The sequence below is a fragment of the Argentina silus genome (assembly GCF_951799395.1).
Source record: "Argentina silus genome assembly, chromosome: 16".
NCBI classification, from domain to species: domain Eukaryota; kingdom Metazoa; phylum Chordata; class Actinopteri; order Argentiniformes; family Argentinidae; genus Argentina; species Argentina silus.
This window is the reverse complement of record NC_139670.1, coordinates 15,322,375-15,337,447: the sequence shown is the minus strand read 5'-3', so window position 1 is coordinate 15,337,447 and position 15,073 is coordinate 15,322,375. Positions and strand designations below refer to the sequence as shown.

At 44.8% G+C, this 15,073-nt stretch overlaps 1 protein-coding gene across 1 annotated transcript in view; it reads right to left on the bottom strand.

Moving 5' to 3' along the window:
- Window positions 1-14,597, bottom strand: part of dnmbp (dynamin binding protein) — a 51,835-nt gene extending 37,238 nt beyond the window's left edge. The window contains exons 1-2 of the mRNA XM_083687185.1: window positions 14,389-14,597; window positions 50-204 (exon numbers count right to left, since the gene is read on the bottom strand). Of these exons, the coding sequence (XP_083543311.1) occupies window positions 50-194 (145 nt within the window). The 5' untranslated portion in view covers window positions 195-204; window positions 14,389-14,597. The remainder of the gene's footprint in view (window positions 1-49; window positions 205-14,388) is intronic.
- Window positions 14,598-15,073: the final 476 nt, after the last annotated feature.

Below are 15,073 nucleotides of genomic sequence, written 5' to 3'. Positions count from 1 at the left end.
AGTTTAACCATCCCGTGACTTCTGACCTAAAACCCTGACCGTCGCCCACCTGTGACGCCGTCCTTGTTGCCGAGCAACCAGAACTCGTCCACCACGCTGAGCACCTCGATGACATCGCCGGTGAAGAGGGGCAGCTCCTCGGAGACGCTGGGCAAGAATTCAAACACAGCACGGACCACCGACCCCTCCTCCATCACTCATCCCCTACAGAGAGAGAGAGAGAGAGAGAGAGAGAGAAGGGAGAGAGAGAGAGAGAGGGGGGGATAGAGGGAGGGAGGGAGGGAGGGAAAGAGACATTACGACATTATGTAAGACATCTTTGGAGAATTATTGTGGACTCTCAAGTCTGGCACGGTTGAAACAATGTTTAATTCTATTGTTTATACTTCACTGTTTTGCTTGCTTGCTCCCAGTTGGTCTAGCTCGCTGAGAACATTGCTAATGAATGACTTAGCATGATCTTTTTGTGGTGTACTACTTTGGAGTCATTTAGAGAAAGGAACATTTAGAAAAAAAAGTATATTCTCTCTCATTTCTCTGTCTCTCTCTCTTACACACACACACACACACACACACACACACACACACACCCACACACAGTTGAGGTCCTCCACTTCATTTGAAATGTGCACTATTCTGTTTCGTCCACTAGGTGTCTCAAATGAACTAGGGGAAACCTGGGTGACCTTGTTCACCAGCTGTTTGTCATACAGCACCACACACACACACACGAGCGGCTGGGAGACCTTAAATCAACAGCATTGTTGTTGAATGAGCTGTCCTGTCCACACATTAGCAATATTAGTCGAGTACAGACAACATTCCGTCCTCAAGCCTCTTATTGGGTGGGGGTCAAGGAAAATGTAACAATCTCAAAACTAAAAGTTAATGGACTCTGATCTGATGAGTCATAAAGTCCATTAAGTATTCAGTGATTCAGTGTGTGTGTGTGTGTGTGTGTGTGTCTAGAGAGTTCATGTTAATTCAAGCCCAAACAGGCCTTGCTCCAGAAGCAAGCAAACCTCTCATTTGCATCCACTCATTCTACAGAATAGCTAGACTAGATTTTCTCTCAAGGGTGGGCATGCAAAATGTGCAATTCATAAAACAAAAAAAGGTCTTAAAACATCGGTGTAAAAAAAAAAAAAGTATCATTGGGTATTTTCAGCAGCGATTCGATGTAAAACCAAACGCCACAACCTTTTAGTTTCAAAACTGTCTTGTATTCAAGCCGTTGTCAAATGTGTTCTGTGTTCAACGAGGGGAGCACAAAACAAGGTGGAAATTTGCTTCAACGGTGGAACTAAGATATGCTGGGGGATTCCCCCGGTTACTACCAGATATGGAATGAGGCTATTTAGGACGACTTGTCTTGGACAAGTAGTGGAAGGACTACCGATGTGGAAGGACTGACTGAAAAGGCGACTGAACGAAAGGACAAAAGCCAAGGAGAGAGAGAGAGAGAGAGAGAGAGAGAGAGAGAGAGAGAGAGAGAAAAAAAGGAAAGAAGAGGAGATGGCAGGAGATTGTCAGTCTGAAAGGTTCTTCTGTGTGGTGTGTGTGTGGGCTCAGGGGGGTGAGCCCAGCTCAGAGTCACCATCTCTGGGGACAGAGTGGCGCTCACAGGGGTCCGGTTCCCCTGGATGTGGATCAATAGTACGGACAGGTGAACCTGTCTCCATGGTGGAACAGTGTGTGTGTGTGTGTGTATGTGTGTGTATGTGTGTGTGGTGAAGGTTAGGGAGTAGGATTTCAGCAAAAGAGAATGATCACTGCTCACAGCTCAATGCTCTGGTTGAGAACACAACACCCCCTGTCTTATACACACACTGAAACCCTACACACACCTGTTAGCTCATTCACACCAGTGGGACCAAACACACACACCTACTTCATCCGCCTGCTGGTCAAGTTGCCCTAACCACTGACACAGGGTATTAGGTAACAGTTTACATAGGATAACAATGGCAAAAGATGCTCTTAATACTGATTAGGCAAACATCTATATCTCAATAATGATCTTAAGTGATCTCCATTGATAAATAGAGAAACATTTATTTATTTTATGTGCACAGTTACTTGTATACGAATTTCACATTCTTATTCTTGTACTATGCCAAATAGGAATTACACAGTTCTAACCAGCGTAATTTCCAGTAATGGTTTATCCCAGCCCCCCCCAAGACAAACTTGATCAAAGTGGTAAATTCCGCTCTCTTCACCAGAGTAAACAAACTTGTGTTGTGTAGTCCATGCTCATACGATTGATTGGAACTACACACCCAAAGTGCTTGAGACAAAAGTTACCTCTCAAAAGAGAACATCTTACTCTGAAATTCATGGATGCAAGCTAGTCATGTCAACACCCGTAACAGCAAGCGCAAATAAACAAGTTTACTCATTCATAAAAATCCATATATGTACAGTACCAGTCAAAAGTTTGGACACATCTTCTCATTCAATGGTTTTTCTTTATTTTTATTATTTTCTACATTGTAGATTAATATTGAAGACATCAAAACTATGAAGGAACACATATGGAATTGTGTAGTAAGCAAAAAAGTGTTAAACAAACCAGAATATGGTTTATATTTTAGATTCTTCAAAGTAGCCACCTTTTGCTTAGATGACTCTTGGGCACACTCTTGACAAGGTTTGCCCAAACGTTTGACTGGTACTGTATATTTTGCTCTGGAAAAACTGAATGACACAGATTTTCTATCATTTCGGAATGAGAGGCTGACGCACATCTTCGGTGCATTACCAGTGGAATATGTGACGATACAGATATTTCTGTAAAATATCGGACAATAATATCAGTGCTTCGATATGTCTGTCGCGCTCCAATTTCTATCACAGTATTTGTCAATACAAAGCTACCTGAACGCTCTGTAAAGTACCCTATCACCCTATACTATACAGTGCCTTTTGGACATTCAGACAGGCATGGCAGTCCTGACATTCCAGTCAGGCACCGATGTGGACACCTTCATCCCTGGTCCATTCACTTCCAAAGGAATTCTGCTGGGAGGTCTGAAGATGGAATGTGAGCTGTCATAACTATGGGAGAGTCGCAAGGTTGATATATGTATAGCTTCATCTCTATACAGAGAGAGATAGAGAGTGTGTGTTTGTGCGTGTGCATGTGTAATGAGTGTGTTATCCAGATGTTTTACCTCTTTGCAATGTCGCCTCATCCCAAAGATCAGCTGATTTGAGACCTGGCACGCCACCGATTTTGCATACCTGAAGGGATCCTACAATTCTCTACAGATATTACCCTTACCCCAGGCTTTCCCTTTCCATGGCAGGTTAAGACAGGTCAAGCCATAAACTAAAACCCTTTATTCATCCTCGGGTAGAACTTTCCACAGATTCCTTTGTGGGGAACACCCAAACAACGCCTTCCTCTTCTTCTTTGCGGAGACATGTCTCTCTGATATCCTGCCTCTAAAACAGAGGTCATCAATCCTGGTCGTGGACATCCACGAGATGTGAAGGTGTTTTGTTCTCGCCGAGCGCTGAGACATCTGATTCAACAAATCAAAGGGCTTTATGGTGGAATGATTCATACAAATCAGGTGTGTTCGTTCTTTGCTGGAAAAAAAAAAGCTTCCACACCCAACAGATAGGACTCAACAGATAGGACTGGGTTCAGATAGTGTTGAGTTTGCTGGTACAATGAAGCCAATGGAGTAGTCTTTAAAGTGTAAACCCTGTCCACCTCACACTCCTGGTAGCTTATGTATCACCCGTCTGCCGGAGGCTGGATTCGATACCATGTCACACGACACAACGTACTCTACAATTCACCACCACAGAGGCAGGCTCCAGCAACTCTAAGCGACAGTTTCCCTGTCACAGATTAAGTTTACTCCTAGACCAAAACACATCTTCAATCGAGATTCTCCACTGAATGTGCAATTTAGTCCAGGTTGTGGCTTCATCTGTGTTCCAGAAACCAACCTCAGGAATATTTCTAAAGTATTTCAAATACTTTTCGACTCAGGTCTGCTCCCCAGGTCCAGGATTTGTAGAAATGATGCCAAAGGTGAATCTGGTGTATCAGCGCACTTACAACCAGTGGCCACTAGGGACCAACCAGGGAGCGACCTGGAGGAGGTTAGCACGGTGGGCTACAGTACCTCCGCTAATCCTCTGTGCCTGATCTGGCTAGACACAAGCTTCTTAGTTAGTGTTATTTATGGGTCTGTGTGTCAAGTCACATGTACAGCTTGAACTGTCCACACTGTTACTGGGCATAATAAAAATAAAAATAAAACACTATATCCAACTCAGTAGAGGTATTAGTTGAGTTCAGGGGAGGCTGGTGGAAGTAGAAATCAGAGGACAGGCTCATTGTAATGCATGGAACGGAATCCTCAGATTTCAACCAGCCTCCCCTGATCCGACTCATTTCCAACCCTGATGTCTTAGTCCGAAACCGTAGACGGAGGCATATTGTGCTATATGTCTGGGGAGCATATCCTCTTTTTTCACTGTACACAAAACCACTCTCACTCTGCCATTGGTTTATTTGGCGAGAAGACAAATGGTGTGTCAATGCCGTATGCTACTGTGCAATGACTGTACTGCAGTGCAGGTTCCATCGAGTTAAAACCCGAAGAAAGAGGGAGACACGGTAGCTTAGGGAGGTAGAGAGTGGGTGAGGCTACAGTGAGAGAGGAGGGAGAAAATGAAAGGAGAAGGAGAGAGAGAAGGAGAGGGAGAAGGAGAAAGAGAAGGGAGAGGGAGATAGAGAGAAGGAGAGAGAGAAGGGAGGAGAAGGATAGAGAGAGGGGGGAAGAGATAGAGAGCGTGGAGAGAAAGTAAAAGAGAAAGAGAGGAAATCGAACAGCAACAGACAGAGGGAAAGAGAGAGGGAAATAGAGAGAGAGAGAGAGAGAGAGAGAGAGAGAGAGAGAGAGAGAGAGAGAGAAGGAGGAAGAGATTAGGCTAACCTCCAGATTAACCCTGGTAGTAGCAGGTAGTAGCAGGTATGACTGGAGATCAGGTTTCAACCTACACCAGGTAGGGTAAGCAAAATAAGAGGCCTCAAGAGGGAGAAACAATCTTTGTTTTGCATGGTTGTGAACATAGTGTGCAGGATTGAGTAATCTACCATACCACCAGGCATAAAGTGATGAAATGTGCCAAAGATTCACTGGTCTGGTTATGCGAGGTTATGAAATCCTATTGCCTATCCCTAAGTGTAAGAGTGAAACAGAGACTAGTACCACGTCCACGTTTTTTGATTTATGCCCCTGATAAAGGAATGGGATGCGATGACTCATGCATGTTCCTGGCTTCAAAACAAGAGCCGAACAGTCAGGGATTGAGAAATCCCAGGAAAATATAAATAGTATTCGAGGCCCACCCCCCTCAGGGTGACATCTGAAGTAGGAGGTCAAAACAACTGTCACAGAACACTGTGACAAACCCTGGTTTGAATCAGTACTGGAATAGGAAAGGTCAATGTTCAGGTCATCTACAAAGGACTTCGGAACACACGCTGCCCTGAGGGCATAAAAATGAGCACATGATTAATGATGGAATACAGAGAGACAGAGAGAGAGAAAGACAGAGAGAGAGAGAGAGACAGAGACAGAGAGCGCGAGAGAGAGAGAGAGAGAGAGAGAGAGTGAGTTTAAGAGTGTGTGCCACTTGGCACCGTCCTGGTGAAAGTCGCAGGACTACAACAGACAGCTAAGTCAACAGAAGTCTCACTCACACACACATTCTCACACACTCACACACACACACACACACACACACACACACACACTCACACTCACACTCACACTCACACTCACACTCACACACAGCTGACAGTGGGACAAAGCAGCAACTGTGCTTCTTGAGACAGGGGGCACGGCCCTGAAAACCTCATCACTCTCTCGTGTGTAACCAAAGGTAACCCAGGACCGTGAGAGTCACATGTGTGCGTGCGCATACGTGTGTCTGACCATGCGTGTGTGTGTGTCTGTGTGTGTCATACAGTACACAGGTTTGTTTATGTATTTATCACTGACGATTCAACCCAACACACGTGAGCCTTAATGGCTGAAATGACGAGTATCCCTTTACATTCATCATGTCACAGAGCCACACAGAGTGTGAATTGTTGTCCAAAAGTGTGTATGACCATGGAGCAGTGTGTGTAGGGTCAACATCATTCTTCTCTTCTGGCCTTGGCTTGTCCCAGGAACAAACCCTTCACCTAGACCACACATCCGCATTCTCCTCATGTAGATAAGACACTGTCTCAATGTCTCACCCTCTCTCTCTCTCTCTATCTCAATCTCCATATCTATTCATCTCTTTGCGCTCTAAATGTGTCTTTTTTCACGTTAGGAGCGGGTTAAGGCATGAAAAAGATAGGAAGGTAGGAAGACGTCCTCACTGACCGAGTCTCTACTTCCTTTAATCCTTCCGCGAGCGTTTGCTTCAAGTCTCAAAGTGACTCCGAGCTGACGCGTTTCATGAACTTGTGGGGTGGGGTGGTGGGTTAGGACACAGGTGAGGGAGGGGGGAAGGGCTACTGTAAGAGAGGTGTTTGATGTCCGGCTGAGGCAGTGTAGTGAAAAGTATGTGTATGTGTGTGTGTGTGCGTGTGTGTGTGTCAGTGTGGTTTGTGCGGGTACATTTGTTTCGGGCTGGAGTGCGGGGGGTGCAATCCGATCTGCTGACTGGCCATGTTATTTATTGAACAGGGCCCATCTCATGCCAACAATGAAGCCACTGCCTCTCTGTCTGCCCAATAGAGCTAGCATCGGGCACACACACACACACACACACACGCACGCGCGCGCACACACACACACAGGCACACACACACAGGCACACACAGGCACACACACAGGCACACACACACGCACACACAGGCGCACACACACACACACGCGCACACACACACAGACACACATGCGCACACACACACAGACACACATGCGCACACACACACACGCGCACACACACACACAGCTGTAGAACCCTCTAGACTGGGCTGGGGGGCAGTTGTTGCCTTTTTTATTCCTGATAGGTTGTTTACTGACAGTTCATTGTATGGCTGGCCAACATGGCCTGACAGAGTGCTGCATCCACTAAAACGTATTCAGTTAAAAGCAGCAACGCGCCAAAACAGGTGGGCCCGCCCCCGGTGGATCATTCTGGACATGAACAGAGGACAGTTGTTGCTTTTCTTTTTTAGTCTCTTCTTTCAGCACATGTGACGGACGACGAGGGGAACAAGAGCTGTGTCCGAGCAGCAGGTGTGTCAAACAGCTAGCCATGTGCTCCACGAGTTCATTACTAATGATAGGGCCCTGGGTTTTTCCTGACCCCATGACTCGACCTGGACAAACTCTGGGCCCCGTGTTAATAGTCTGTGTCAATACAGTAGGGCCTGTAGGTTTTCCTGGTGGTTTATAAAAATGTATGGGAGCTATAAAGTACCAGAAAAAAATAAAATGTTCAAAGAGAGTTTTCATTTGCCATATTGCCAATGAAAGAAGACCTTATTTTGAAAATGCCATATCATTAAAAACATAATTAGATGGAAACAAAACAAAATCGAAAAGAATGAGATGCCCATGAAAATGCAGCTTTAATGTGGAAATTCTTGGTTTGAGTATAAACAAACAAATACTTGTCAAGGCGCAGAGGGAAAACGTCTTGTAATGCTTAGTGTGCATTTCAATGGGATGAGACAACACAGGCGGGCTCAGCCAACTCCATAAATAAAGAAACATCTGGCAACCCCAACCCAAAAGCCCCAGTCTCCTCCCCAACTAATCGACTCCCTCCACCCAAGACATGCTGTGATGTGCATCTCTAAATGTGCAGTGCAGACAGCTGCTATCTGCAATTGCTTGAATCCTGGTCTTAGTGAGAAATAATTGTCAGGGTCTGACGTCTAGTGAAGAGTCTACTCTTGGGGGTCAATGAAACTACAGCAAAAGACGCTCTGTCGTCTGCTGGCAACCTGCTGACGCACGTAGGCACGCACGCACGCACGTACACCAGTGTTTCGCATAAGCAAAGTGAGCCGTTTCTGGAACAAAGACCTTTGACCTCTACCTAATTGACCCCCTGCTTCCATCGGTCTTCGCAAACTTGTGGTCTTCGTAAAAAAGCAATTTTTCCTCTCTACAATCAAATCTAGGGGAAACACTGACACACCAAATACACGCACACGCACACGCACACGCACACACACACACACACACACACACACACACACACACACACACACACACACACACACACACACACACACACACAAACTCTTCTAATTTTTTTACCATTAGCAAGCTAATGACCTCACTGAAGAGCAGGACAAAACCCAGCTTTATCCCTTTCAACGTCAGCCACTTCCCACACTTCTTCTTTCCACTCCTCGTCACCTAGACTAGGTTTTCATTCCCTATCCCTCTCTCCCTCTCTCCCTCTCTCTCTCCCCCTCTCTCTCTCCCCCTCTCTCTCTCCCTCTCTCTCTCCCCCTCTCTCTCTCTCTCTCTCTCTCTGCAGTAAGAAAGAAGGGCTGGAAAAGTCTGATTTGGCACGTTCTGTTTTCTACTCCTCTCTGAGTCGCCCACATTTTTGCATCTTGAATTATCTTTCTTTTTCTCTGCCCACCACCACTCCCCTCTTTCTTTTTGGATATTTTTCTCTCTTGATTTATGTTTCTATTTCTATCCTTCCCTCTCTCTTCCCCCAAAGTTCCCAGAATTTCCTCATTCCTCTCTCCAACTGAATGTGCTGAATATTTAGGTTTTACACACCACGGTAACCCTCACACTCACACTCGCACACGCATGTACACGCACACGCGCACGCACACACACACACACACACACACACACACACACACAGTTGTTGGGAGTTGTTACTTGGCCTGTCAAAAGAGTTTGATTTGGTAGGGGGCCGTGGAACACAAGGGAATGCACACACAAAAACATACACACACACACACACACACACACACACGCACTGGGATGGAACGCCTGTTACATAAACATTCCCACCTCGCGGAAGAAGAACACGAACTCCAGATGGATACGCTAGCTGAGCCATGGCTGTGTCGTCATGGATACAGGAGATTGTTTCGGAGGCCAAGGGTTTTTCCCTAAGAGGACCCAGGAGGTGTCTGAGGATATGCTGCACCCTAAGCAGAGTTGAGGCCTATGGTTGAAGCGCAACATCTTCCATGATGAAATGTTACATAATGGTGGACTGTGTAATGTGGTCACATTACTGCTGCATGACAATGGATCAACACCCCCCCCCCCCTCCCTCCCAGCAACAATAACATATAGATGGCTGAACACAACACCTTCTGTGCCTTATTGCAGAAGTGGGAGTTATACCGATCCATATGATGCATATGAGTTCATCTGTCCATCTTAGAACAAGCGTTACATAGGCCTGAGGCTAGGCCTGATGAGTCACGACTGAGGGTTGTAAACGGGTTAGCACGTTGACTGTAAGGCATGTCATGACGTGTTACTCCTTACTTCATTAACACAATTGTGTCGTGCGACATGAACCAGGCTTAATCAGTTCAGTCAGCCGGTGCTAGCTGGCAACTTGTGCTCTGAGGAGGTTAACGATGGGGGACAGGACTGAGGGCCTGAGTCTTAGTCTAACCAGTCTCCGACAATTGACTTCATGTTGCGGTCATGTTGCAAGTTGGTAGCGGTTTGGCTATCTATATTTCCTTGGTCTTAAAGGTCCAGTATGTAACATTCAAGCTTTCTAAAAGCTTCTTCACGGTTGTAATGACTACGTTTCGTCGGTAGCAACCAGGGAATGAGATCCCTTGAAAGAAATATTTTGCTTACGAACGCTGTTTTGGTCTGGAAAAAGTGCTTTCTGAAATGGAGTGTCCTACCCGACACTCGGTTTGCATGTAAACATGTTGTTACTGCCCTGTTGTTCTAGTGGAGTGGACCCACTGATTTTCGCCTTTCTGTCTCTGGTGGCTGCCTCTTCAAATCGTGCATGCATGCAGAAACACAACAGCTAATGTCACACTGCAAGTCCATTTCTGGGGTGTTATATTATTGCAACTTCAAAGTGAATTTCGCCAGGGTGGCCAGAGGTGGCAGATTTCCAACAAACTTACTACAATGATAACTATAACAACAGTTATAACAACTATAACAATGCAAAACGTTGGGATTGCTTTCAGAGCGATTTTCTTTTATATGCCTTCAATGATAAAACACTGACAGCCAATCAAAAATGCGTTCTGCCAAAGGGTAAGCTTTCCTACTGTCAGTCTTCCTTTCAGCATGTTTAAATACATAGGGGGGTTTATAAATAGGGAGACTATACAGATGGCAATGACCGGCAGTTTGCATGACAACCCTCACTGACTGTTGCAATAATCAGAGATTGGGTATATTTCCCCTTTTTATGTGGGAAGCAATAACTGCACGAGCACAATATGAATCAAGGCTTGGCTGGTACAACGTTTTACTGGATCAATGGCCTAACTTTAAGCATCCTGGCTTTTAGGCTATTCACCGGCACGCACATTAGAACAAGAATAGACTTACAGAAGGTTTCAAGGTTTCTAATCAAGTATCTTTTTGAGATGATGTGAGGGAGACCGCAGACGCACAGACGGATTTGCGGTGACACTTGAAATCCCTTCAAAGCACACATGTAGTTACATTGTTTATAGTCTATTTATAGTAGCGAGAGCTATTTTTCAGTCCACTTGATCATCTTTGCAGTTTTATTCAATAGGCTACTGCTACATTTCATTAAGAGATTTTATTAAATCAAATTGCTATTTTAACGGATAAGACATTCTTTAAAGTGAATGCTCACCAACAATGTATAGTTCATCATTCTAGTTACAGTTATAGGCCTTACAAGGCTCTCATAGGAGACATCACAGACACAACACAGAGAATAGCAGGTGGCTTCTCCAGAGCTCAGCAGTCATGCACGAAGCAAACTCTGCTCATGCATAAACATACACACACACACACACACACACACACACACACACACACACACACACACACACAATCTTTCCCCTTTCTCTCTCTCTCTCTCTTGCTCTCTCTCTCTCCCTTTTTCCATTCCTGCACCATGCCAGATCTTCTGTCTAAAGGATGACCCCCCACAGCTCAACGACTCTTCTTCTCTCTCTTCAGACAGGAGGACAAAGAGAGCAGCCAGTCCTCCAAATACCACTTCTGTCTCAGGCCGACGTCTCCACCTCCTTCTCTCTCCGTTTTCCCAGCATGCACGTGGGTTGACTGATGAGAGGAAAGGCCAGTACTGGACTGGGGTAGCTAGCATCATCATTTAAAAACAAATAATTCAAGAGAATAGCCGTGGATTATTTGACCATTGGGGTTTCAAGACATGTTCTTAGACAACATCACATGATGTCTTGACAGCCATGTTGGCAACTACTGGGCATCACTGACCAATGACAGAGCGTGTAGTTTTCAAGAATCCACACACTCATCATGAGGTAGCAACAAGCTGCCTGACTATAAACTCACTAAACCTGTGGTAGTCCAATACGGCCTACTGATGTTCTGTATGTTTGTCCAGTAATACTACGGCATCCCAATAGTATCCAGCTGCAGCATCAAGGCCCTCTCATAAACTAGGTGTTATATCCCATGATGTGTAACTTTCATTCCCAGATAATAAGTACTTCCCCAGGGGGCCCACTTGTTTATACTGTGCGGTGGGTCTTGGCAAATGGAACTGCTTACCACTTAGTTAATTCTGTGGTAACCCCCTCCCCCGCTACAGGAGAAACACAGTGCCAGGGACATCTACATGTCTAGGACATGGGCATACCTGTGCGATCGATTGGATTTGAACCCGGTTCCTCTGCTCACTGCTGTACATTGCCTAGGCATTACCTGTAGGAGTTGAACATGTCTTCAGGTCTCAGTTACTCATCACATTGAGTGTTGTTCATTGAATGTTCAGATATACTTGCTGCTTGTTGCAGCTGGCTACATGTTACTTGTGGAATCTCATTGTATGCCCTGGGCTGACACATCGTGAATCACCGGAGTTGACAAAACAAGTCTCACAACATCTCTGACGATGATGGCTCAGGTTGTCCGTTTTTTCACCACCAAAGCATTCTATTTGTTACAGTATATACATGACTCAACTGGTCACACGTACCCTACAATGGGTTTAAAGGTTGAAAGTATCATCAGTACTCCAGAAAGTGGGTACGACAACAGTGTGGCCATTCTCACTCACAGTGTCCAAGAGGTGTCAAAAGTCCTGAATACTGCCCCCACCCCCCCTCTCCCTCTCGCAGATACACACAAATACACACTTTTCCCTTCACATACACTATTGGGCCCATTCTCAAAGGTTTGGTTTTCTACAAATCTATTCTTGCAATTCTTCTTTTTCAACTAAGTGAACTGATCTGCTGCTCACGGAAGAATGTGCAGAATGTTCTGGTCTTTGTTTCTGTCAAAGACCTATTGAGACCTCTGAATATAATGGGCCTGTTACGTAAGCTAAATCAAAACCATATAAGAAAGATTAGGCTACCGCTGCAGTGTCTCCACTTACTGAAGTTATTACTATTATTATTATTATTATTATCATCTCTGGTGGGTAGTCTTTGACAACTGTTTGTGAAACACAGTACACATTATACAGTTTTTGTTCTGTAACAATTTATGTGAAAGGGGTAAGCTATGCCTACTAGAAGTGCCTACATAGGTATTCAACCAAAACATTCATGTCAAGGAACTTTTATACTGTAGGTGTTTACCCAACATCAATTTCAATTACCCAACATGCAATTTCTGACATGACAGCTGGTGAAATTATAGGTAGCCTCAGGTGTTACAGATGCCTACGTCTCATCTACTCCCTTCAAGTGTTTATTCGTCTGTATTTCACACACACACACACACACACACACACACACACACACACACACACACACACACACACACACACACACAGCTTTGATGTCACCCGACACGAAGAACTGATACAAGACACTATCCCAACTTCAATCAATAATTCAACATCCACTGGTCCAGTCACACAGTCCCCTCTCAAATGATACCAACAGAGTTGTAGTGCCTGGTAAGAGCCATAGGCTACTATACTGCTGTACACACTGCAGTTTCTAGCCTAGTATATGATATACAATAGTAGTATACAGTATGGGCAGGTAAAGTAGGCCTACTTCAAACCCAGTGACCTGATGCAACAACATCATCGACAGATTGGAGTATCTTGGGCACTGGTTTGGGGGGAATTGTGTTCCATTGAGAGCACTCGTTCATGAATAGAGAACATGAGGTTCACGAATAGAGAATAGGGTGAATATGGAATATAGAGAACATGGTTTAGAGATGGTGTGAAAATACACCTAACCTACTGAAGGTTGACAGGATGCCCTAGACATGCACCCATGCACCCACCAGCACAAAACGTGGCAAACCGCGGTCAAGACCCCCTGATCGAATCAAGGATTCAAACGGTTACTGTGTATCTGTATCTCACTAACGAATGACTATAGCCGACCAATAATGCTTTTAGTGAGTAGGTATAGTCTATTTGAACCATTTTAAGGAGGACGTTTTAACAGCTGTAAGTCGTTTAACCGACTTGGGTCTGCGTGAGTCGTTCTTCTCACGTGACGTGAATCTCGAAGTATCATTTTTTCGTGTTTTTTTTTGTAAGTCGTTCTCTGAACAACTGGCGCCAAATGACATTTGACAGGTGACTGATGAAGGGCAACCTGATCCTCAGCTCTCAAACTTCCACAGTTTTTCCTCGCTGCAACGGTGCTTTATTGACCCCCCACCATCATATATATATAATGAAGTATTTCAGCTCACGTTCCTTGTTAAGTCATCACTTGTTAAGCAGCAGTAGTGTTGCCATGGTTGTTTGAAGAGCTAGGCAGGCCTATGGAAAAAGTGACCCCTTCTTCAATGGATTGCTTTAACACACCAATTCTAGGCCTATGACTCGTGTGTGAACATCATCGAGAACGTTTCATGGCCAAAGTAGAAAGATATCTTTCTTGTAGTGCAACAAGAACAAAAAGTATCTTAATGGCTGTAACCTAGAGTCGAAGGTAGACTTCAATCCATTGGCAAGCAAAACTAGATACAATGTAGCATAGGCTACATCCTATCATGGACAACCGTACGCGAACTGTTAGAAAGTAGAAGAAAAGGTAAAATAAATGAGACACGGTTTTACTGTGTTGGTTCTATCAGTGCGTTTCGAATGAAACTCATCATCATGTGACTGACAATGCGCTATGCTTCTTGCATGAGAAAGAAAGACAAAATGTTTTCTAGCATACGTTTCAAAACGTTGCCAAACATGTTTTTCCTGTGTGTTCCTTACCTGTTAGAATTACCCTCCGAAGTGGATCAACTGAGCCGTTTAAATCCAGTCTGATACAGCTATTCAACTTTCGGGTCGGAGTTGCTCTCCTTAGCTGTCCCTCGGTTATACTAACAAGACTTCAGCAGGCAAACAGATTCATTTGCAGAAAAGTTACTCACACAGAGAAGGAAGAAGAAAGAAAAAAAAAATCTAAATCAGTAATAGTTTGTGATGTGATGCACGTAGTGCCGAAAGTCATACGCCACACACACACTACGGTGTCACCGTCTCGGTAGAATCAGCTGTCATCCCGTCAGAAGTTGGAATTACAGGACTGATTCTCCGTCCTCTCCATGCTGACATCAACACCACCTCCCCTCTCCCACACGGACCCGAGGGCTGCCTTCTCTATGCCTGAATGAAAAGATCAGAAGGGTTGATAATGTGAGGGAGTGGAGGATGCCTAGCAACCAAAAGAAGTATCATTGGACCTTGGCTTGGTCCGCTATAACGTGATCATAACCAACATAACCTTGTTTACAACCCTTAATGACATAGTAATGACGGAGGATACATAACTGGATGTATAGCCCATACTGCACAGTAAGCCATGTTGTAGGCCCCTGAATGAGGTCTGCGAGATTGCTTTTATTTGTCTTATTTCAGGTGAATTGGATTTATAGACCGAAGAGGAAAGTTGCAC